General features: G+C 45.8%; 1 protein-coding gene across 1 annotated transcript in view; it reads right to left on the bottom strand.

Annotated features, from left to right (window-relative positions):
* Positions 1-24,014, bottom strand: part of SCD1 (stomatal cytokinesis defective / SCD1 protein (SCD1)) — a 143,360-nt gene that overhangs the window by 6,409 nt on the left and 112,937 nt on the right. The window contains exons 15-23 of the mRNA XM_086514861.1: positions 23,898-23,973; positions 23,742-23,815; positions 23,125-23,175; positions 22,709-22,866; positions 22,550-22,597; positions 20,268-20,325; positions 20,100-20,183; positions 19,768-20,017; positions 18,938-19,149 (exon numbers count right to left, since the gene is read on the bottom strand). Of these exons, the coding sequence (XP_086370987.1) occupies positions 18,938-19,149; positions 19,768-20,017; positions 20,100-20,183; positions 20,268-20,325; positions 22,550-22,597; positions 22,709-22,866; positions 23,125-23,175; positions 23,742-23,815; positions 23,898-23,973 (1,011 nt within the window). The remainder of the gene's footprint in view (positions 1-18,937; positions 19,150-19,767; positions 20,018-20,099; positions 20,184-20,267; positions 20,326-22,549; positions 22,598-22,708; positions 22,867-23,124; positions 23,176-23,741; positions 23,816-23,897; positions 23,974-24,014) is intronic.

The following is a 24,014-nucleotide window of genomic DNA, read 5'->3' as shown; positions in this document are numbered from 1 at the left end:
GCTAGGATCATGATCACTGACAAACGATTGTGGCATACCATGGTACATAAACACATTGTACATGAACAACCATGCCATCTGAGCATATTTTATTTGCTTCCTGACAGAAATGGAATGGACCTGTTTGATGAACCTGCAGATAATGGTCCATATACCATCATTCCCTGTCGGCGTTCTTGGAAGATCAAAGATAAAATCCATAGCAATGCTTTCCCATGGCTTATCCGGAATTGACAGTGGTTGTAACAACCCTGGTACCTTTTGCCTGTCAAATTTGACCTTTTGGCAAATCATGCATGCTCGCACAAAGGCATCCACATCTCTCCTCAAAGTAGGCCAATAAAAGAATATATATACCGCTTACACTGTCGCATCAATTCCACGATGTCTTGCATACGGTAGGACATGACTTCCTACCATCACTTTATGTCGCAATGGCCTAGTGACACATAATCTCCCATGCATCATCATAAAACCATCTTTGAGGAGGTAGTGCTCATGGCGTTGTCCTTCTTGCAACTGTTCAAAAACCCTCGCGAAATCTTCATCCGTTGCATATTGTTTCTTCATGTCATCAAGTTCATGATGATAAGAAATTGAGACAGCTGAAATTTGTGGTTTTCTTAATAATGCATCAGCCACAACATTCTTCTTGCCTTCCACATGCATAATCTGGAAGTGGAACATAGAAAGAATGTTTGCCCATCGCATATGCTTGTGTCAGGAAGTATCGCAAGGTCTGATGGTCTGTCTGAACAACAAAATCAGTACCTAAGAGGTAGTGCTTCCAACTAGAAAGCACATGAATCATGGCCAATAACTCTTTCTCATAGATTTGCATAGTCTTCTATGGCCCTTGCAAGATTCTGTTTTCATAAGCTACTATCGGACCATCTTGCATTAGCTCCAAAATGTTGTTGCCACACTAGACCACAAATGACTTCCTATGGTCTAGTAACACAATTATTGGATGTGAAGTCAGCTTGTCCTTTAAGAGATTAAAAGATGAAACCTCTTTTTGTGTCCACTTGAAAGTGGCCTCTTTCTTTTGCAATGCATGTAGAGGTAAATCCATCTCTGCAAAGTTCCTAATAAACCTTCTATAGTAAGAGTACAATCCCAAGAAGCTTCGGACATCGTGCACAGTTTTTAAGTCTAGCCATGATTTGATCGCTTCAACCTTAGTGGGATCCATTCGAACACCATCCTTTGAAGTTATGTGGCAATTATGTGGCCAAGAAAGTGGATCTCTTCCAAGAAGAATTCACTTTTCTTAGGATAGACAAGTAACCTATGATTGCGCAGCTCTTCGAACAGAATAGTCAAGTGACGCCTATGCTCCTCTTCATTCTTCGAATAGACTATCATGTCATCAAAGAATGTGCCAACAAACTTTTCATGCGAGCAGAAAATCCGGTCCATTATTCTATTGAACATAGCAGGAGCATTTGTAAGACCAAATGGCATCACTAAAAACTCATAGAGACCAAATGTCATCATAAACGCAGTCTTGTGCACATCCTCTGGCCTTATAGGAATCTGATGGTACCCGCTCTTAAGGTCTATCCTGCATTGCAGCACCCTCTAAACAGTCAAGAGTATCATCAATCCTTGGAATAGGAAACCTTTTCTTGATGGTATTCTTATTCAATGCACGGTTGTCAAACACATGCGGCAAGAGCCATCCTTCTTTTGCACTAGAAGCACTGGGGAGCAAAAAGGTGAAGAACTAGGTTGAATCAACCCCTTTTCTAAAAGCTCCTCAACCTTGCCCATAATCTCTTTCTCTTGAGCCGCACTAACCCTGTAGGGAGGTCTGTTTGGTGGGCTACACCCTAGCACCAGATCTATCGCATGGTCCTCAAGCCTCTCCGGTGGCAATTGTGACGGTAATGAATAAAAAAAAGTCATTAAACTCTCACAAAAATGCTGACCTTTCTTAATAACACAGATAAATTTGACTGACAATTATCTGAAACATCACGTGCAAAAATCAAAGATGATTGTTAATTACAGAAGTGATAGCCAAAGCAAATACAATAGGGACAAACTCCCCTTTGAGCTTTACATCCGGAACATGAGTTTTGCCCCTATGCTGAAGGGTGATATTTTTTGTCAAAGACATCCAGCACGCCATATATTCGAAACATCCAAGGGATTCCCAACAGCAGATCGCACCCTTCCAATGGCATGATACAGAACTCTTATGTGTCCACATACGACTGAATATGCACACACAACTCTCCAATGATGGGGGTAACACACTCTGAGTGGCAAGGACATGCCAACCTTACCTGTGCCGTGTACCCCATCTCTTCAGCTCTGATGCCCAACTTAATAGCTAACTCTTGTGAGATAAAGTTCGCTTTGGCACTTAATCTCTGACTTTACGCCATGCTCTGCATAACTCGTTGGCATCCGTGCTTGGCTTGTCACCCACCATGTCTGGCACGAAACCCGCTGTGGGCTTTGGCTTCTTCCCTTTCTTGTCCTCTTTATCATCTAAGTCAGCTGGTCTTTTCCTTTGTGGACAATTTGTAGCGAAGTGACCAGGCTGCTCGCATATAAAGCATTTTTTTCAACAATCAAGACCTTTTCCTCGAGCGACTTGCGCACAAAAGGCCTCCTTTTCTATTTCTTTACATGCGCTCCAAAAGTCTCCGCTGAATCCTTGCCTTTGTTCGCCTTTTCTGGCCCCTGGGACACTTCAGCAGCCTCTTTTGCAAAAGGCTTCTTCGCTGAATTTTTCTTGAGCTGGCCCCCTTTCACGTTGCCCTGGAATCCATTGTCTTCTCCTTTCAACAAGTCGTTTCAAGTGTTAGCAACCTCCATAAGCTAGGTGAGGGTGGTCAGTCTGTTCTTTGTGCAATAGTTTCTAAGCCCTTTTGGCAGCCTGCAATAGTATTTCTCTATCTGCTCTGTCAATGGCACGAACTTGGACGAAGTTACTGAAAGCAACGCTTTATAGAACTTCCGATTGTACTCCTCTAAGCTCTTGCCAGTAGCTGCAGCAATTTGGTGCCAATCCGTCATGACATCGGCTTCAAATTCGTGACAGCCACGCAGGTGCACATATTTTCTAAAAGTATACCCATTGACAGCCATGCAGATGCACACATTTTCTTAAAATATACCCATGTGGCGGGTGCTTGTTTTTGCATCAATAATGTCGTCCACCATGAACGTGCATTTCCTTTCAAAAAGGTGGCATCTTTCCTGACCTTGGAGGCCTCTGTAGAATTCCCCCCTACATAAGCTGTTTCAAACTGCTCGAAGGTAAGAGCCTTCGTCTTTTCCTCGAAACCACTAAAGGTATCAAACTTTATCGCTGCACCACCTTCTTTGTATGCCTTTGGCTTTTCCAATACTCCCAAATTGTCGTAGGGAAGTGTCTGCAACATGGGCACTGTAATAGGGATCATTGGCGTCCCTTGGCCATTGCCATTTTTGAGTCATCGGTGCCATATCTAGCTGCTGTCCTGAAAAACCAGCCATGCCAAAATTGCAACGTGGCACCCCAAACTAGCCTTGATTGCACTGAAACCCTTATCACATGCCAATACTACCATACATGGGGTTCGGCATCATGCCTTGCATACCCCCAAAGATTGTTCCTTGCATATATTGCTGGTTTCCAGGCGCATAACCAGCCATACTTTGGACCACAGATCCACCTCGGAAGTACCCAGAATGTACCATGGGTGGTGGAAAAACCTGATGCATTGCCTGGAAACTGGTTCCCTGTCCATTTAATGCAACACGTAGACTCTGAAAGGTGGCGGGCTGAACTGGCGAAACCTGTGGAATTGGCGTCCTAACCACCTATTCATGGACGGAAGGAACCCGTCTTGGAGCCCAACAGACTCCGCAACGTGCAAGTGCTCCCTATCCTGCTAGGATACATGAAGAACCTGGGCTTGAGCCTCAACAGTCTCTACCGGCTGTATGAGTTGCCTTGTCTGCAGGTGGCACTTGCAAAAACTCCATAAACCTTTGATTCTGCACCAGTCGAGTGAAAATATTCACAACGGAAACCCATTGAGTCTTGAATGCATCATCTTCAAGTTGCCCAGTCATAAAGCCCTACATTGGTGGAGCATTCACATCAACAAAAAGTACAAACAGGGGTGGCCTAGAGCTCTCGCCAACCTCAAACACCGTAGGTATTGCCAGCTTGTCCTGCGCAAAGTTACCCTCTTCCATAATGCGTTTCCCTTTGTTGGCCATAGCGTAATTTCAAGATCCTTTACTTTGTGTCTTCGCCGAAATCCAACCAAGGCTCGCTCTTTGAAGAAAAAGTGATTCGGTCCCGGCAAAGGGACCATGAAACCGGCCCGTAGGGCGGTAGACTTTGGCTTTCACCTAAAACTTTACTTCAACTTTAGGACACAGAGAAACTTCACATTAAACCTGTGAATGGAATTAACACTTCAAATGAACAGGGCCTGGAAGCTAGAGCGCTCTAAGCAAACGCCTACACCCTGTTGGCCCCAAAGACTAGCGCCCCTTTCGATATTTCTTTATTCTTAACAAAATGGAGACAAAACCTGTGTTTCTCCACGAGTTGTCCCGCATAAACGGGGTTGAAAAGACTTGTTATGGCCCAATTTCGGATTTTGGTAACATAACCGTACTAGGAAGCTTCACAGACAGAAAACCCATGCAATGAGTGACTTTCCCGACGCTTACAGGCACTTTCCCAAACCTTACGAGAACCTGCAGCACGCTGAATTCTCTGTTTTCTGCCCCACAAATGCACCAGATCACATGTACAATGATCCCATCGCTTCCCCGGACCTCCTGGGGGTTTTAGTATTAGGGATCGATTAAGGCCAAAACCCTAAACTTGTAAAAATACACAGCCTTTAATTTCCTATTTTGGGCTCCATTTCGTGTGTCGATCGCATCCGTAGAAAGCCCTCGTACTCTTGCACCTGTTGAGCTACTTGCCCTTTCAATTGGACGAGATTTCTCGCGTGAAATCTCTCCGAATTCACCTGGACAAGAGGCTCTTGCCTCGGCATACGCGCATGAACCCACATAACTGTACATACACATGAATAGCCCTCGAGCGGGGCATCACGATTCTGTATTCAAGAGGGGAGAGAATTGCGCGAGAGCCGAATCATTGCGCTACATAGTGCGAGGGAGAAGGCAAGCTTTCCGTTAAAGCTTCATCACCTGCACCAACAACTCACACACTTTTTTGTAAATCTGATTTGATTAATTTACAAGTGGGAAACCTCAAACCGAGGAGAACCCACCAAAAGGATCAGATACAAGGGGAAGAACACAACTGTGTTCTGCGACGTAAAATCGCTAAAAGCAAACATAGAAGAGTTGCAAGATTTCCAGGGATATGTCCCAAGTGTCAATGGCAAAATGTAACGATTGCCTCAACGAAATCTTGAAGGATGGAAAAGGGTCCGCCTCACGACGGTGAAACATACGGAGATTGCGCCTCATAGACCATAGCGACCAAAATCCGACCCATGTGAAGAAGATGGTACAACACTGGAGGGAAGTCGGAAGAATGCCAAAAAGCCAGAAACGTTTGTGGAAAGCCGCCGAGGGAAATCGAAGATTTATACAAGCAGAAACGCATCGAAGGAATGTCCTGGTGCAGCGACAATCCCAAAGCAGATGTTTGTAGCAGGCTACAGTGTCACTTTCATAGGACACTCAGTTAGTACGGTTGGTCTGGCCTGGTTCACACTAGTCGGACTCTGGACGAACTCTCTGGGCTGGGCTGGGCAGTGACATGTGGCAGGATACGGACGGTGGTCTAGTGGACATCGTGGTCAGGTCACCACCACCACTCACTTTGGAGATTGGCTTAGGTGGCTGACATTTATGAGCCGTTGGGTCATTATCATCATCGTCTTCACCTTTGGTCCAGCATCGTCCTCTAGAGCAGTGAGTCTATACACAGAGCACGTCTTCACCATCCCGGCACATCTGAGCCTCGACACCCCATTGTACCTGTGAGTCCTGGGCTGGAGCTGAGTGTGCTGCCATGCCAAAGTCTCTATCGATGCTTTGAGATAGTCGAGTCACTTGTTGTGGTCTTCTCTACTGCTGTTGTTGTGTCTCTGTGAGCTAGGGTGTGTCTCTTGTTTCCTGTTTTCAGTCTGTTTGAGTGAAATTGTCTCGCACATTGCACTGAGGACCACCCACTATAGAGAGCATGACACATTATCCGCGCTACAGGTGCTCTCATTTTGGCGATCACGGTGGGACCTCACATGAAGTCTCACTCTCTGTGGAGATACAAATCGTGAAGCTAGTTCGTTGTTACCGAGCTTCGCCCCTTTGCTTGCATTTGGGTTGCTAGTTTGTTGGTCTGGTCCTCTCTCGCCCTGGTCCAACCAGTCCTCGTCATCGTCTCTTGTCCTCGTCTCTCGTCCTGGTCTAGTCTATGGTCATCGTCTCTGGTCCTGGTCTAGTCCCTAGTCTCTGGTCCTCGTCTCTGGTCTTGGTCTAGTCCCTAGTCCTGGTCCAGTCCTTCTCGCCTTGGTACAGTTCTCCTCGTCTTGGTCCAGCTAGGTGGTCTAGTCATTGGTGGTCCTGGACCATGTGGTCTGGTCCTTATCCTCACTTGTCCTAGTCTAGACCTTTGTTGTTCAGCCCACAGTTAAGGGCCCCTTTTGCCAAAGTTGGTTCGATTGGTGGTCGCTGCATGACCCATACAAGGCGGTCAATCAAGCGTCAAAGCACACTACTGAGCCCTCTGAAGTACTATCACAGAAGACGACCTTTGACACCTTGTAGAGTCCATCAACCTCATCACCTATACCTACACATACGACATCACCCATTCCTTCATCCGGTCCCGCATCTTCTCGATCACGTTCTCCAGTAAAGCTCTCTCCTATTCTGCTACAACAGGCTATTGTGCAACAGGCTACACAAGGGGCCATGGAGCCGTTAGCTAGTGTTTTGGCCAAGGTAAATATCAAGTTCCCTACCTTCAGAGGACTTTCTTCGGAGGATGCTGACGACCATGCACGGAGGTTCGTATCTCTCTGTAGAGGACGTGGTCTTAACAGAGAAGATGCTTATATGGTACTTTTTCCATCCACCTTGGACGGCTTAGCAGACAAATGGTACAGCCACTTTGCAGAGAACCATTTTGCAACTTGGACAGCCTTAAGACAGCAGTTTGGTGCAGCTTTCAGGCCAGGTGACTACCAGGAGAAGGTGTTGGATGAGTTGGCCAACATGGTGCTCAAGCCAGAGGAGACTTTTGCAGAGCTTATGACTAAGACCAAGTCTCTAGCTGCCAAGCTTCCTCAGCAACCCGGTGAAGTCATGGTTAAGAAGTGGGTGGAGAAGGCGCTTCCCAAAAGTTCTCAGCAAAAACTACGAGAGAGTCTCCGACCCGACACCACTCTGGAGGAGTTCATCGCAGCTGCTACGAGGATAGAGGGGACTAGGAAGCTGTTCACCAACCCCCCTCACATGGAGACCCTCTCTTTGTTTTTGGAAAGTCCTTCTGATCCTTTAACTTCTTTACGTAGGGAACTGGAAGCCCTAAAGTTACAGCGAGCTCTTCAAAAGGAGAGGTCCTTCTCTCTTAGACAAGAGAAGCCTCCACATCACGAGGCATTGGAACGGATTAAGCGCGAGCTAGAAGAGCTCAAGTGTCAGCAAGAGACCAAGGCTACGGTTTGGTGTAGCTCATGCCGCTCTCCAGGGCACCCTCCACATGAATGTCCCCGTCGGGGTTACAGCCACTTCTGTGAAAAATCTCGACATGAGGACAAGGACTGTTACTACCTCAAGGGATTGTGACAAATACAACAAGGTCTTGGTCCTTCTCTTCAGCAAGGGCCAGCACCTGCATCCAACATGGTTTCTTCCTGTGGCCATCTACACCATATGCCACCTTTGCTGACAGCCCCTCCAATGCCAGGTATGCAAAGCACTTTTCCCTCTCAGAGCTTTTATCACACCCATGCTCACACTCCACCTCACAGCTTCTAAGCCTCCACCTCTAACTCCATAGAGCAAGGACCACCTCGTCCTTCGACTCGTCCAGTGAATCGGCCCATTTTGTGCTAAAGATGCAGGGAATATGGTCATTACCAAAGCAAATGCCGGCATTGCCCTGATATGAAGGATCACTACAGTAAAGATTGCCCTAAAATTCGTGCATCCACGGCTTCGAACCCAAGTCAAAGCCAGAATGAGTTTGCCTTTCCCAAGCTCAATTTGATGTCCCCCTTCTACCCACGTGGTTACCCCTAAAAATAAGCCGCCGCAGCTGGTAGAGAAGCCATCGCGCGTCCTCACCCGGGCCCAGAGAGTCGCTCTCGGTCTTAGCATTGCAACAAGTTCAACTCCCCCACACAATCTCACACCAGTGGATACCCCGCCTGCAGCTATTAACAAGCCATCCCCCAGTGCCATCAAAGAATCCAAATCTTTGCTCTCCGATATTGATGAAGCTTTCTTGGAAGCAGTTTCCGATCTACAGAAGATCAAGGTACCAGAGGAACAACAGGTAGAAAAAGAGAAGCTTACAGCAGAGACAGTCTTGAAGAACACTTTCCAACAAGTGTCCCTCTATGACATGCTGCGACTAGATGCAAAGTTTAGAGGTGACACCCTTGCTATGATTCAATCACTTTATCCTGGAGCAGGTCCTAGTGGCGGGCACCTCCAAGTGCGACCATCAGAGTCCTATATGATATCCAATCCTGCTGCTCCACTCACTGATTATAGAAGCCCTCGCCTGACAGTGTCCGTTTTGGGTAGGCAATTCTCAGGAGTGATAGTGGATGGTGGATCTGGCATCAACCTGATGCCCAAGTTCACTATGTTAGCTCTAGGTCTACAGCCTACTCGCCCTGCCCCCTTCACAGTTACATTGGCCGATCAACGAACAGTATACCCAGTGGGCATCGTGGACAATGTGCCTCTGCAAGTACAAAACTTTACTTTTAACTTGGATTTTGTGGTGGTTCGTCTTCCCCAGGTTGAGGGCGGATTTCCTTTGCTCATTGGAAGACCATGCTGCGACACACTAAAGCACTTCATGATTGGGGAAACGACGCAATGTGGATACAAACTTCTGGCTCCCCGATGCAACCCATCCTTTTGGAAGGAGGTATGGATCCAGTGGTGCAACAAGTTTCTTTGTCAATGGAAACCAACCCTGAACAAGAGCAGCCTACTACACCTGAAGGGTCAGACGAATATCTGCTTGAGTGGTTGGAGGCTACCAAATCTATGCCTTGTTATGGAGTCTCTATTCACTCTTTGCCTGAAGGAACACCCTCTTCAAATGATTCCACAGCAACTCAATCTAATGTGCCACCTGAGCCTATGAAGAAGCATAAAAGCAGTAAGAAATCTCTTCTACAGCAGTTCAACCCCCTTCAAACATCAACCCCTTTGGTGTCTGCTTCTCAGACCAGAACAAAGCTCTCCTCTGTGTCTAGCAAACTCCCTTCACCGAACCCGTCTTGCAAGAAGAATTCCAAGATCATGATATCTCTCTTGCTCATGATAGCTGCGTGCTCTTTATTTGCACCCTACCCATCACCCTACCCTTCCCATCTCCCCCTCACCCTTGAGCTAATCCCTCCCCCTCCCCTCGCCCTCGCCATCGCCCTAACCTTCCCCCTTTCCCCTCGCCCTCACCCTTTCCCATCCCCTCGCCCCTCGCCCTAACCCTCCGCTTCCCCCTCGCCCTCGCCCCCCTTTCCCCCTCACCCCTCACCCCTAGTCCCTAGTCCCTCGCCCCTAGCCTCTAGTCCCTAATCCCTAGTCCCTAGCCCCTAGCCCCTGGTCCCTGGTCCCTGGTCCCTCACCCCCTAGCCTCTAGTCCCTAGTCCCTAGCCCCTCGCCCATGTTCCCTAGCCCCTAGCCTCTAGTCCCTAGCCCCTCGCCCCTAGCCTCTAGCCCCTAGCCCCTAGTCCCTAGCCCCTCGCCCCTAGTCCCTGGTCCCCAGTCCCTAGCCCCTAGCCCCTAGCCCCTAGTCCCTAGTCCCTAGCCCCTAGCCCCTAGTCCCTAGCCCTAGCCCTAGCCTCTAGTCCCTAGCCCCTCGCCCCTGCCCACCCCTGCCCTATCTAATAAACCCAGCCTCAGCAGCAACCGCTTCTGCCTCAGCAGATGATTTCTCGTGGCGGAACCGGCCACTACGCTACTCTCAGACGTCTAGGAATGGCTCAGAAGTATCTCTTCAAGGAGCCAATAGCTATGAAATGGCTGGAATGCCTTTGAGCACATCTGATACAGGCTTTATGCCGATTACAGCTTTGGAATCAGCCTTAGCATCAGCTCCTCCTCAACAACAGAGATTGATGTTGGGAGAGAAGCTGTATCCACTTTGTAGATCATTTAGTACAGGATCACGCAAGAAAAGTTACCGGCAGGTTACTGGAGATGGATCAGCCAGAAGTTTTACATTTAATTGAATCTCTTGAGGCGCAGAACTTGATTCTTCCATCTTCAGAACCCACAGAGTAGATATCAGAAACAAGAAACGGGATCATCTTCAGTAGCCTCAAGCTCCCTTTGCAACCCAAAAATTCTCGTCAAGGAGTCTGCGTTTCATTCTGCTTCGTGTCAAGAAGGCTACATTTCAATCTGCTTCGTGAACCCTTCATGCTCTCCCTCAACAACTACGATTGGCCTCTGCAACTCCTTCAAGAGCCTCTCATATGCCTCCTTTAGAGGGACTACACTTCATTCCTTTTCAGCTCGAGAAGTGCCAAGAGTTTGCTACAGCTCTTCACACTCTACTTGGAACTTCTTTAAATTCTTTGTCATCATCTCTGCATAAGAATCCGCCATCCTGTGTTGTGATCGAGCAAAGAAACCTCCTCCTCCAAAGTTGAATTCTCTTGCCAGCTGCAATCATTTCTTGGATGGGTGGGCCAAGCACCTGCTTCAAGAAAGATGTACATGCAGTACCTATTGGTTTTATTTCACATTTTTTCAGTATCTCCTAGTTTTTCAATATTTCCTCTCACCGAGACGGTGAGCGGTCTTGTGGCGGGCCACCTGTAGCAGGCTACAGTGTCACTTTCACAGGACACTCAGTTAGTACGGTTGGTCTGGCCTCACACTAGTCGGACTCTGGACGGACTCTCTGGGCTGGGCTGGGCAGTGACACGTGACAAGATACGGACGGTGGTCTAGTGGACATCGTGGCCAGGTCACCACCACCACTCACTTTGGAGATTGGCTTAGGTGGCTGACATTTATGAGCCGTTGGGTCATTATCATCATCGTCTTCACCTTTGGTCCAGCATAGTCCTCTAGAGCAGTGAGTCTATACACAGAGCACGTCTTCACCATCCCGGCACATATGAACCTCGACACCCCATTGTACTTGTGAGTCCTGGGTTGGAACTGAGTGTGCTGCCACGCCAAAGCCTCTATCAATGCTTTGAGATAGTCGAGTCACTTGTTGTGGTCTACTCTACTGCTGCTCTTGTGTCTCTGTGAGCTAGGGTGTGTCTATTGTTTCCTGTTTTCAGTCTGTTTGAGTGAGAATGTCTCGCACATTGCACTGAGGACCACCCACTGTAGAGAGGACGACACATTATCCACGCTACAATGTCTGACATTCTCATCAGCAACGAGGCAGCTGACACAATGAGAGGAGCTAATGCGACACGCTGCAAGGAGAGTTCCAACTGGAAGAACTCCCAACAAACAACGCCAAAGAAACAGACGCTCCTTAAGAGGCAAGCGAGACTTCCAAATCGCAGTGAGAGCCTGTCTCCACCATCGTTCAGATTTGTGCAAAGCCCAGAGCGCATTACAGTGATCAGCCAGCCAAGAGTCTTGCACAAGAGAAGCATAGATATGAAGGGCAGAAATTGCATCCATAGGAGTATCCCATAGAGTCCAATCCTGAATACGGCAACCACCTGCCAACAGCGGAATAGGGAGAAAATCAGCCGTCACAAGCTGAAGCAGGCGCCAAATCTGACGATAATGCAAGCCCAACCCAAAACGTGTTGCTGCTTGAGAAAAGGTAAGAAAATTGAGAGATGAATCCACCACATCATCCACTGTGCATATGCCACGAGGGTAAGAGAAAACACTTTACTCCAGTGAATGCTTTCCAAACGCAAGGAATTCCCATCTGCTTACTGCCTGCCATGCCAACAGAGATGATCCGTAACAACTTTCCAAGCGGAGAGCAAGGCAGAGGTGAATAAGCAACCCAGAACATAACCAGCCATCTTGCCAAACACAATCTCCCAAAGGGAAGTCTGCCAACGACCAAAAGCAGTAGTAGTAGCGTGCCGACAGAGATCAGCAACCATAATTGTCCAAGGCTGAGATTGCGGCACAAGAGTAGGTAATAACACAGCCTTCCTTGCCAATGCATGGCATCAAAGGTCCAAAATATTCAAACCCCAAGACGCTTCAGAGTGCAAAATTTCTCCATTGCTAACAAACGGAGGCCTTTCTTATGAGCACTAGTGCACCACAAGTGAGATACAATATTGGACATAAGGAATGAGAGACGGGAGCGAGGCCAATGTAACAACGGCAAGCAAAATTGAATGTATGCCATCATGATACTTTGCACAATTCGAAGTCGAACATGTAGCGGCCATGTAGACAGTTTCCAATAGTGCAATTTGACATTCAGCCTGTGCATAACCCAATCAATTTGATGTGTATTGGTAATTTGGTTACTTGCAAGCCGATAGGGTATCCTAAGTGCCTGACCACCACCTGCGGATCAAGAATCTCACCAGGCCACAAAAGACGATGCCAGTCACAAACATCCAGAGGCAAGAGTTTAGATTTGTGAAAGTTAACCTTAAGGCCTGCTGTCAGGCCAAATGTATTCAATGCCGACATAATTTCACACACATCATCCTGGTTATTGCGGGGCATGAACAATGAATCGTCAACATAGGCCTGCCTTGAGAAGTCTTTACCAGTCAGTAATTTCAGCCCATGAAGACGACCGAGCGAAATTAAATGATCCACATAGAACAACAAGGAGTGGGTGGCAGTAGCATATAACAAGGCGCTAAGCGGGCAACCTTGTCTCATCGAGCATCCAAGAGGCCAAGGTTCTGTCAGCTCCCCATCAAGGAGGCCTGAAGATGTACTGTGAGCATACAAGAAGTATACCACATTAGCCATCATAGGACCAAATCCAAGGGCCCGCATCATGACAGCAATGAAATCCCATTGTACCGTATCGAAAGCCTTTTGAATGTCCACCTGCATCATCACAAGAACATCCTGCTGGGTATACTTTACATATTCCATTCCAATCAATACATTAGCCAGATTATCCAAAATCTGGCGACGAGGAATAAAGCCATACTGCGCAGAATGGATACCAACCATAAGAGGTTCCTTGATACGATTCACAATGATTTTAGCCAAGATTTTATATATAACCGCCAATGAGAGTTAACGACCGCCAATGCAGTGTTTGCGGATGTCTTGGAAAGAGGGTTTGCTGAAGTTATTGCGGTTGTTTGAGCAATAACTTCAGCAAACCCTCTTTCCAAGACATCCGCAAACACTGCTTCGCCCATGCAATGTTCATCATGTTAAGCAAAGGTTCTTTCAGAGACTCCCAAAAGGCGATAAAAAATTCCACAGTGAGCACGTCCAACCAGGCAAACGCCATCTACCAAGAGCAAAGCAATGCCGAATGCAATTCATTTTTAGTAAAATCTGCCTCTATGGCAAAGCATCATGAGACAGGACAATTGAATGCAATGTAGATAACAAAATTTGGCGTGCATTAATAACTTCAGCAGATGCCGCAGGGAGGGGGGACAGAGAAAACATTCCCAAAATGTGACACCATGGAATCCGCAAGCTCACGCTTCGAGGTTGTCCAGGCTCCCGGTCGGAACATATCCCGCTTAATAGTTTGAGAAGCCCTTGAATGATGCAAGTGCTTAAAAAACTGTTTCGAGGCACATCCCTTGTCCATAAAAGCTCAATGGTGAGCACGAGTCTGCCATTTAACCAATTTTCGTTTATCATTATGCTGCAAACTCACCCAGGCCTGACAAAGGGCTATTAATTCCCTTTCTGACAATGAACGTGTGGCAGCTAAGAGTTGGAGCTATTGATACAGATGTTTTGGCGTCGTCAACAACGCCATGTAATTGAAACATGTATTGCTTAATATAGTCCTGAATTACACTCTGTACTCGTGCAACAAAGAAAATCCAAGCAACATCAGGATCAAGATACATTTGAGCAACTAAAGGGGGAATAATATCATAAATCATCTCGCAGAATGCTTCATGTGAAAGATAAGCATTGTTCATGTGCAGCAGGAGTTTCTTAGAAAGCGGTTGATCAGAGCATTGTTGCCCATAGCGCAACAGCATCACAACAGGAGTATGATCAGATAAAAGCAAAGAACGATCTATGTGCATTTCGCATACAAACTCATCAAATTGTTGCATGCGAGGACATACCATCGATCCAATCTGGCACGATATGTAGAAAAAGCATTATGTTGAAAAGTGTACCCCGAAACATTAGGATGCAAGAAGGTCCACAAGTCCAACATCTGTGTGCATGCCACAAGATCTATCCAGGCCTGCAATTCTATGCTAAGCATGTGGGAATGTCCTGTGGTGTTATAAAGCGGGTGCATTGTTAAAATCACCACAAAGCAGGGCATTGGAAATCCATGGATAAGAAGATATCTCACGCCACAACGCAACTCGTTGTCCCGAAGCCGTATACGCATAGACACCACCAAATTCATAAATTTGGCCATTGATCATGCATTGGACAACCATCCAATGACCCTCTGTATCATTATACACCAGAACAGGCTGCAACTCATGCCTAACCATAATCAAAACACCTGAAAAACCCGACAATCCAGCATATGCTATCCAGTACTCCGCAAAGTACGAGCATTGCCCAGCATATTCATGTTGATTATGCTCTTGCAAAACCACAATGTCTGCCATACACGTATGCACATAGTGCCAGGTTAATCTCCATTTGTCAGGGTTACATAACCCACGCACATTATATGAATTGCATTTAACACAACTATGCATTGAAGAGATATATACAGAGGCAAAGTAAGCAAGGGACTAAGTTGATGTGCCCATAAGCACATCAACGTCAGCAACTCGTGACTCAACCGCTGTGTTCTGCATGTCTGTCTCAGAGGCCACAAGGCCTACAAGTGATTGAGAAGTACCATGAACCACAGCATCTCTATAAGAGTGCACAACCTTATTCAATGCATCCGAAAGAGTGCGATTATAATCACAGGGAAGAGGTTTTTTCCCCGCAGATTTCACTTTAGGAGGTACATAATTACAAGAGGAGAGCTGCGAACGGATCTTAATAGTTTTCTTGGGAGTCACCCAGGGAGATCCATCCACCGAGTCCACCTTTTCCCCCTTATTTTTGATTTCAGGAGTAGACACAGACTTTCCTTTACCCTGAGGATTGTGGGAAACAGCAGGTTTGACGTTGCCTTTATCCACAGATAAAACATAAGGCAGCGCAGAAGCCGTAACAGCGGCAAATTAGGGATGAGGGACTTCTCTCTCAGTAGAAATCACAATCTGAGGAACAACGGAAGGAGTGGGTTGCAAAATAGGCTCAGAACATTCAGATTGCATGTGACCAAATTTTCCACAGCGAAAACATGAATTTGCAAATTTTCCCCATCTGAGCTTAAAAGGGCATTTCCCAATGAGAGGGTCTCCCGAATTGACAGTAATACCTTCAGGGGTGGGAACATCCGTATCCCAAAGCACACAAAAACAATTTGTATTGGCATCAAGCTTAGGAGGACAAATTACTTTTCCCAAACGTGAGGCAAGCATAGGAAGAAAGTGGCGCCAAGTGCGTGGGAAATTGAGAGTTTCCACCCATACCGGGCACTTATGACAGATTAGACTTTGATAGTCCTTGGTAAGGGCCCACGGCAATACATGTGTCATATGAGTACCAAAGAACAACCGAGACAACTCAAGCAACATATTACGTGCATCAGTGTCTGCCAACAAAACTTCATAGAATCCTCTGGCACCGAAGTAAACACCTCGAGCCGCTTGGCGTTTAAGAAGAAAGTCTACCCACTGACCGACATCTTGTGCAATAGGCATCTTGCCTGAGAAGAACAGAATAACTGCATTTAAGGCATATTGCGCCACTGGGTCCATCAAAGCTTGCGCAGGAATGAGCACTTCAGTAGCACGTTCCTGCCCCTCCCAAGCGTTCCGAGCACCTTCAAAATCTTCAGACAAACAAGCTTGAATTTCACCCATTTCCGAAGACTCAGGTGCCATCTGTTTTCTACGTTTATATGAGCTGATAAAGGGCACGGCTGAATCGGACATACACTGAGAGCTTAATGTTATGTACTGCTAACTACTGGAAGCCAAAATAACAAAATTATGTACACTGCCAACAATACTGCACCCAAAAAAGTCCTCTGTACACAAGTCTATTGACTGAAAATGAATTGCGCCTAACGTAAGTAATACTCGGAAACTGTTTGTGCTACAGAGAGCGCCAAACCTGAACTGTTGTTAGCAACACCAGTGTCTGTACCACACAAAGCGCCAAACCTGAACTGCTGTCCGCAACACGCGTGCACACACACACACTGTCACACCCACACATACTCTGAAGCAGACCAGCAACAGCAGATGAAACGCGAGCAGGCAGGTGCTGATTGCTGCGCGCAAGAGGACTGCTGTGGAGAGGAGCGTAGGGCGCGCGGAACGCCCAGTTCACAAAGGTGAAGGCGTGCAGGAACCAGCAACACGCAGGGAATTCAGTTCACGCAAGGTTTTCAGTTTGCTCCAACAACTACTCTCACACACGTTGTAGAGCTCACAATTGAGTAAAAATCAGTCCCCCTCTCAATTTGGGCACCCCTCTTGCTGCTTGACTTGGCAAACAGACCTGGAGCCACCATGTGTCCACTTTGCCTCTTTTGAGTTAATTTCCTAGCACCCAACAACTTATAAGCGTCGCGCGGGGCCTAAATGACTTTGAACTGAGCCTAGACATACTTTTACTGCTCGGATTCCAGTGCCGGTCGGCCCGACGGGTGGGTAGGTCTCTCGGCCCTTGGCCATTTCACACTGGTCATACAATGTCCAACCATTTGCAACTTCAAAAAGAGGGTCCCAAAAATGAAATAAAAATCAAAGGAAAGAAACCAACAACTAAGGTTAGCAGTAGTCACAGCCTTGTGACATAGTCACAACCCTGTAACAGGGTGTCACACCATCACTTTGTACAGTCCAACCATCTGAACAGAAATCCTATCTTCCGTATAGGAGTATCTCAGTGCGATTTATGACGCGACTGATCGCTTCATTCTTCAGACAACGTGCAATTTTCACACCTCTGTTCATGTGACATTGATACATCCAGCAGTGGAGGTGTGTCGAAACAGTAAAAAGATGCAGAACACCCTAGAGTCAAACATTTAGAGTGAGAGTATGCCATGAATATGATTCAGTCCGAGATAGCCTCCGTAGTAAGAGCAGTTAATTGACACATGGCTGACCATTCTACAACATGATGAGACAAAGGCAAGAGCGAAGGTTATTTGACAAAAATCTGATCAAATTTCAAAACATTCGAGCCATGGATGAAAAGAGGAGGAAGGAAGGTAGCGTACAAGATTCAACTAATGTGCTACAGCAGTGCAACTTTATGTTGAGGCCTTTTCCTTAACATTTTGTGGGCTTTCACAAGCTCAACAATAGGCTCCAGAGTTGAGTTGTTAACGGCAACTTTATGTATCAAGGAGTCGGAAGGAAGGTACTGTATTGGCAATACATCTGCCATGGACCTGTATGATGGATTATGGCATGTCCATCCAAACTTCTAATAATTGCATTTAACATGCCTTCCCATCAATCTACAGATGTGATCTGTCTAGTACCTGAAGTGAGTGAATATTACTGTTGTATGCTTGATAACACTAGTTCTAAATAAAGCCAAAAGCGCTAATTGCTTCATATTTTAGATTTGAGAAAGCAATTAGAAAGCATAGAGTACTAAATGATATCTGTTGAAACTAGGAGATCCAAAGTAATTTCTACATAGCAGCGTTGCTACAAATGCCATCAACATCATGGAAACAGGGAATGCTAGGCCTTTGCCATGGGGTGGATACACCGTTCTAGCTAGGTGCCGTATTAATTTGCGTTTCAAACAAGGAGCACATTCTAACCCCGCTCCGGAATGTGTTCCACTATCTTTACAGTTGTTGCAGACCCATTCCGAGATTCAAAAGTGGCTAACAAAGAGTCATTGTTAAGGATTTTGTAGGTAACGTTCACCCCTTTTTGGTCATTTTGGGGGCCTCCTCAATTAATCTCCATTTCTTCCTTCTCCTCTAGACCATCTGCCTCTCCCCTTCCCCTTTTGGCCATTCCTGTTCCCGTATCAGAGTGAAGCATCATAGCATGTTTTGCTTAGCTTTTGTTCTTCTAAGTGGTGGGGTTGGCAGGTTGAGTGACTGCATATTAGGAGAGCGATTACAAGTTTATGTAAGCCCCTGTTGCCTAACCTGAATTCCATTGCCACACCTTTCATTCATTTGTGCCCATCCACATCCTCATCCAGATTGTGCACATTCACTAGAATAGGACAATCGATTTCATCTCATTTCTCTCTCCCCCTATCATCTATGTACTCCAGAAAAGCAAAGGAATTCTCTGAGAAGAGGAACAAGGAGATTGTGATGGTGTGATAATTCACATTTTTCACGTTTATCAACCACTGAACATGACATTTGATGTCTAGGCATTGCAACGGTAATGTTACATCTACAAGGGCTGCTATAAATACTCATGACCTTTGAATGCAGCCTCGTCCACTTAGTATTTTCAGGAAAAAGCATGGAGGAAAATTCTTTCAAGCAGTCAAAAATTTGGTACTTGCATAACTCTTAACTCAAGGTCAAAAGAAGTCTTACAGTACAGTCAGCAGAACCACTGATAAAATGGCCCGTGTCATCATGATCCACACCATGTTCCCCACATTCTGCTTTTGTTACAGCATGCAATACTGTCACAGCAGCCTTATGACCTCTGAGTGTCCGGACACTAGAAGGACCTCGTCTCAAAGCAGCACTTGAACCATCCACAACCTTTGGTTGCTGAATGTTCTGGATGTTATCGTTGGCAACTGCAAAAAAGGATTGCTGATATGTTAGCCACAGCAATTACAGAAATATACAGATAAATGCATGCTGATCTAAGCAATGGAAGATGAGACACAATTGACGATAATCTTTCACATCAAACCTATCCCCTACAGGACCTATAGCTAATGCTAATCTTTTGTTCCCATGTTTTACTGTGTCCTTGAAAGAACATCCCTGCCTATTCAACACTCCTTGAACCTATCCCCTACAGGACCTATAGCTAATGCTAATCTTTTGTTCCCATGTTTTACTGTGTCCTTGAAAGAACATCCCTGCCTATTCAACACTCCTTGAACCTAGTTACCAAAACTGTGCTCTCAGCAAATAGAGATGGGCATAAGATGCCTGAAGAGGGAAAGGGACATGGCCGATAACCTTCCCTCCCCCAAAAAAAAGGCTAGAAGTTAGACCGCGGATTAGTTCCCCTAGTGCAATTGTTTACAGAATGGATCTTCCCCACATAAGCATAATGACTACTCCAGCACACAAAAATCTACAAGTTTCGAACATGTAAACAGACACCCATTTACGGTCTCAATGCTGGATGATCATGACTGCAAATCCACGAACAAAATTGGGGCAAAAGCACAGGCTTATACCCAAAACATTGCTATCTGAAGTTCCATGGTGACTTCTGCCAGCAATTGCAGCTTTGTCTCTACTGAACATGCTTTGGACCCAGCTCCGTGTTGCCCCTGCTGCTTCAACTGGCTGTGGCGTCTCATCTGTGGCATGAAATTGGCTTTGGTTTGCTCCACCTGGATTGGTAGTTTGTGATCGAACAGGAGTAAAACCCCAATAACCAATCCGCACTTGTTGCATGTAAGCAAGTAAACCCCTGAGCTTGATCTGCAACCAAACCTCAGAAAATTCAGATATGCAATTAGAAACTTTCACTGTTGTAAAACAGGCATTTTTCTGTGACGTATACCAACTGCTTTGATCCTAGATTGTGCTTCTTGGCAATGGACTCTAGAATAAACCATGCTTCAGCATCTGGGAGACCTACGCCAGCCTGAAAGAGCCACATTGTTAACAGAAACAAATAGGCCTATCTCCAGTGAGAGAATCATCTGAAACCAAAACAACACAAATTTACCATGTGCTGTGAGACCATTACCAATTGTTCTGAGACTAAAGTAGCAAAATTTCCTGACCTGACAACAAAAAGCAACTTTTAGACATGCACAAAAAGTACTATATGATCCCACACAAAGCTTTGCTCAGCAATGAGACCCCAGGAAACAAGTGCTTCCAGAATTTTGTTCACATTCTTGATGCTCTTCTAACTCTGCCCTTGGTTTCCCATCCTTCTCGATAGCAATATTCTGCTCAAACTTCTCATCCATATGTCACACATAAGTCTCACCTAATCCTTAGCCTTGTTAGCGTTATGGCATGGTTACAACCTTAAGGTTTGAAATGACGGATGGTGAGGGTGGAGTTGGGGAGCAAAGGGCTGTGATAGGTTGGGAGAGGGGTGTGGAGGTGGAGAGTTAAGACTTGGACACTCAGGTGGTTAGGGTGGCAAAGAGTTGTCAGGAAGGGGCCGAGTTGAGAGGAGAGGAAGTGAGAGTTGATGGGGAACTTCAGCTGGGCGTTGAGGTAAGAAGGCAGCGGCAGTGAGAGTTAACAAGGTAGGCACATAGCAAGTAAGTCCAGGCACACCACAAGACACACTAGGATGGAGAGCACTTATCAAACTGAGAAAATGGAGGAGCGCACTGTGAGGACGCTGGCAACACACCCAACTTCAGACAGAGACTCAGCATACAGGTACAATGGGAATGCAAAGGCTAAGGTGCAATGGATAGGTGCAGTCAGATGCCGACTCTTGACTCAGATCAGTACAACACTCTGTGAAGAGTACCACAACTGACTCAAAGTGACAGATGAGACTACTGACTCGAGGCTGATAATCCCTACATTACATCCGACTGAAGATGTATCCACTCAAAATATCTAGATGAGTGGTCAGGCTGCAACTGTCAGCTACCAAAGGCTGAGGGTAAGGACAGGTGTTTGGCCACAAGTACCAGGTGTACCTGGTCTATCCACTGGTACACTGGTACACTGGTCCACACAGATACACCTTCGTACTGGTCCAACACTGGTACACTAGGACATGCCTTGGTCCCCTGGCGCACCTGTGCTACGAAGTGAACGCAGAAGCAGATCCTGTCGACAAAGAAGTGGCCTCCTGTTGGAGAAGAGTTAAGAGGGTAGAAGATAAGTGTGAAGCATTTGGTGATGAATCATGATCTGTGTCAAGTATCCAGGGATGCTATAAGATGCAGAGGGGAAGATGGTGCAGCCAACGTGGAGCGGGGTGAGGATGCCAATGAAACACAGCATCACGGAATAGGCTATCAATCCTCAGCAAGGGCTCAAGGGAGTGCTGCCTGCTACTGACAAGACACCTGCTGCTGTTGTTGGGAACATGGCAGAGTCGGGCAGCCCTGTGTCGTGTGGCCAAACATACATATGACATCTTAAGCGTTGATCCGGCAAGCCAATGGCCAACATACACTGATGTATTACCTCTGCTTTGTAACCAATGTCAATCGTCCTGGGAAATGGCAGAGAGCCATGCACAAAAACCCGGACTCCAAGGTACCCGACCGAGTAGATATCAAACTAGGTATAACGACGCCCCAACACTCAGCACAATCCACAAGCAAGTCAAGTAAGTTAGGAGGCATGTTGGGGAAACAACCTGTGACTGGAAAGGGGTGAATAGTATCTCCTCGGAGCGGAGTTTGATGCTTCACCCATGACGGTAAAACCCTTATTTGCATTATTGGCTTTTTTCATCAACTCAGAGACATGAGATCAAACGAACTTCCACGATTTTCTTATGAGCATCTACCCCCCATCTTTGTAAATAATAAGCTCCAGATTCCTCTCTGACGACGGGACAGGAATGCAGTGCTTCACAAATTCTGCGAGAAGGATGCATAGAGAGGACATAACTTACACCTCACAGCCCTTGGCAACTAAGATGCCCTTCAACATAGTTCATATCCTGATGTTTATAGATGATACTATATGGTCATATTGTCCTTGGACTCAACAGGACAATAATAACATCTTTCTTTCTGTCTTGCTCTCTGTCTGTGTGTGCACGAGCTTTTGCATGTGCCACATCATAGCCTCATTATGTCATCCCAATCAGAAGTCAAATAATAAATAGGAGCAAGTACTTGCATTAATTAGGCTTTATCACATGATTGAAATATCAGAATTTATCGAAACAAGGACAAGAAAACTCAACCTACCAAGCTTGAAAGTATGTAACTATTCATTCTTTACAATTTGCAAGTTCACCAAATTACAAGACTGACTTTTGCAAATTTGAAAAAGAATCTTTTGAAGTCTTACTTGTCTGCGACACTATCCATGAGACAATCAAAGTAGCCATCCCAGAACCTGTTTCAACATAAGAACAGTAAGTATCAAGTGCTAGTATTATCAAAGCTTCTGTAGTGGTCATGGTGCAGCTCAACAATGTCCGCTGAGATCACAGAAGAATAAAGACACCTCAATTCATCCCAAATAGGAAGAACACCAAGGTGACGTTGTATATAATCCGCAACAGAGCCCACATCTTTTCTGTAAACTACTGCTGAAAACTCAAGTGCTGCGCGTATTGTCACCATGTCATTCCGAGAAATTGCACGACTGACTGTTGTTTTAATCTGTCAAAAACAAAGAGCGGAAGCAAGTCTATTCAAAAAGGGTTTAGGTTTGTATGTTCCAAATTATATTGTGATTTCCTCCCATCTTATACCATATGCTTGTTTACTATGCTGATCATATAAGCAATCCATGTTAGCTCATTGAAAGCCGAGTATTAAGACTTTCATTTCTTGTTCCCTTTTGACACCTCAAGTATATGGTCACAAAGACAAATATGATCTGACAACATCAATATTTTGTTATTTGCCACAGCTCACCAGTTCTTTAACAGCAATAAACTGCTCTTCGGTCAAAACACAGGTCCAACCCTGAAATTACATTCAAGTAGGAAAATGTAAGCGCTAGTTCAACTCTTTCACCGCAAACAGTGCCCAGGAAAATGGACACAGAAACCATAATATGTGCAAGTCAATGTCTAAACCCCACCCCCCTCCCTTTCTATGGTTCATGCACAAGAGCAATACAATACAAGACAGTACGGAACATTTAGCAAGAGAGGTAGTAATCACTCAGATAGTTCCCAGAACCATGAGCAAAAACATCTAAAATGGCCAGTTATCATGTACAAAAGTGGTTAAATGCAAACCATATGGTTGCATAGTACAACCCATGCATGAAATGTTCTTCGTACACCATATGAGGGCAACCAAACCCCCCCCCCCCCCCCCCCCCCTCCCCCTCCCCCTTTGACTTTTAAGCAATGTCACGTAAGGGAAACAAACTAGCTGCAGCTAGGTCTACCTTCTTCTAAAGGCTTTACATAGTATTTGCCATAAAATGTTGGCATGATTACACTTGACTATCCTGTAGCTGATCACACATTCAAGATCATTGAAACTAGAAATTAAAACAACCAAAAATAATATGCAATTACCGAGTTGATGTGTTCACCAATGCACTCAATAAACCCGCTCCCACCTATTCCCTCCGCATCCGATTCAATTAGTGCTGAAACCACATACAACAAAACAGACACGCACAGTGTTTTAGTTGTTATGCTTCAATCAAGAAACCGCAATGGTACACTTACCGAGAATTGTGCCATATTCAGAAGAAGCAAGTGGGTCTTCTGTTGAACCAAGCACAAGAAGGCGTTGCCACAGCCCCTGGCAAGATAAGGAAATAGAAGTTTCAGCTGATTCGTTAA

This window comes from Adiantum capillus-veneris, chromosome 1 (genome assembly GCF_014529385.1).
Source record: "Adiantum capillus-veneris isolate H3 chromosome 1, ASM1452938v2, whole genome shotgun sequence".
NCBI classification, from domain to species: Eukaryota; Viridiplantae; Streptophyta; class Polypodiopsida; order Polypodiales; family Pteridaceae; genus Adiantum; species Adiantum capillus-veneris.
This window is presented reverse-complemented; position numbering and strand designations above follow the sequence as displayed.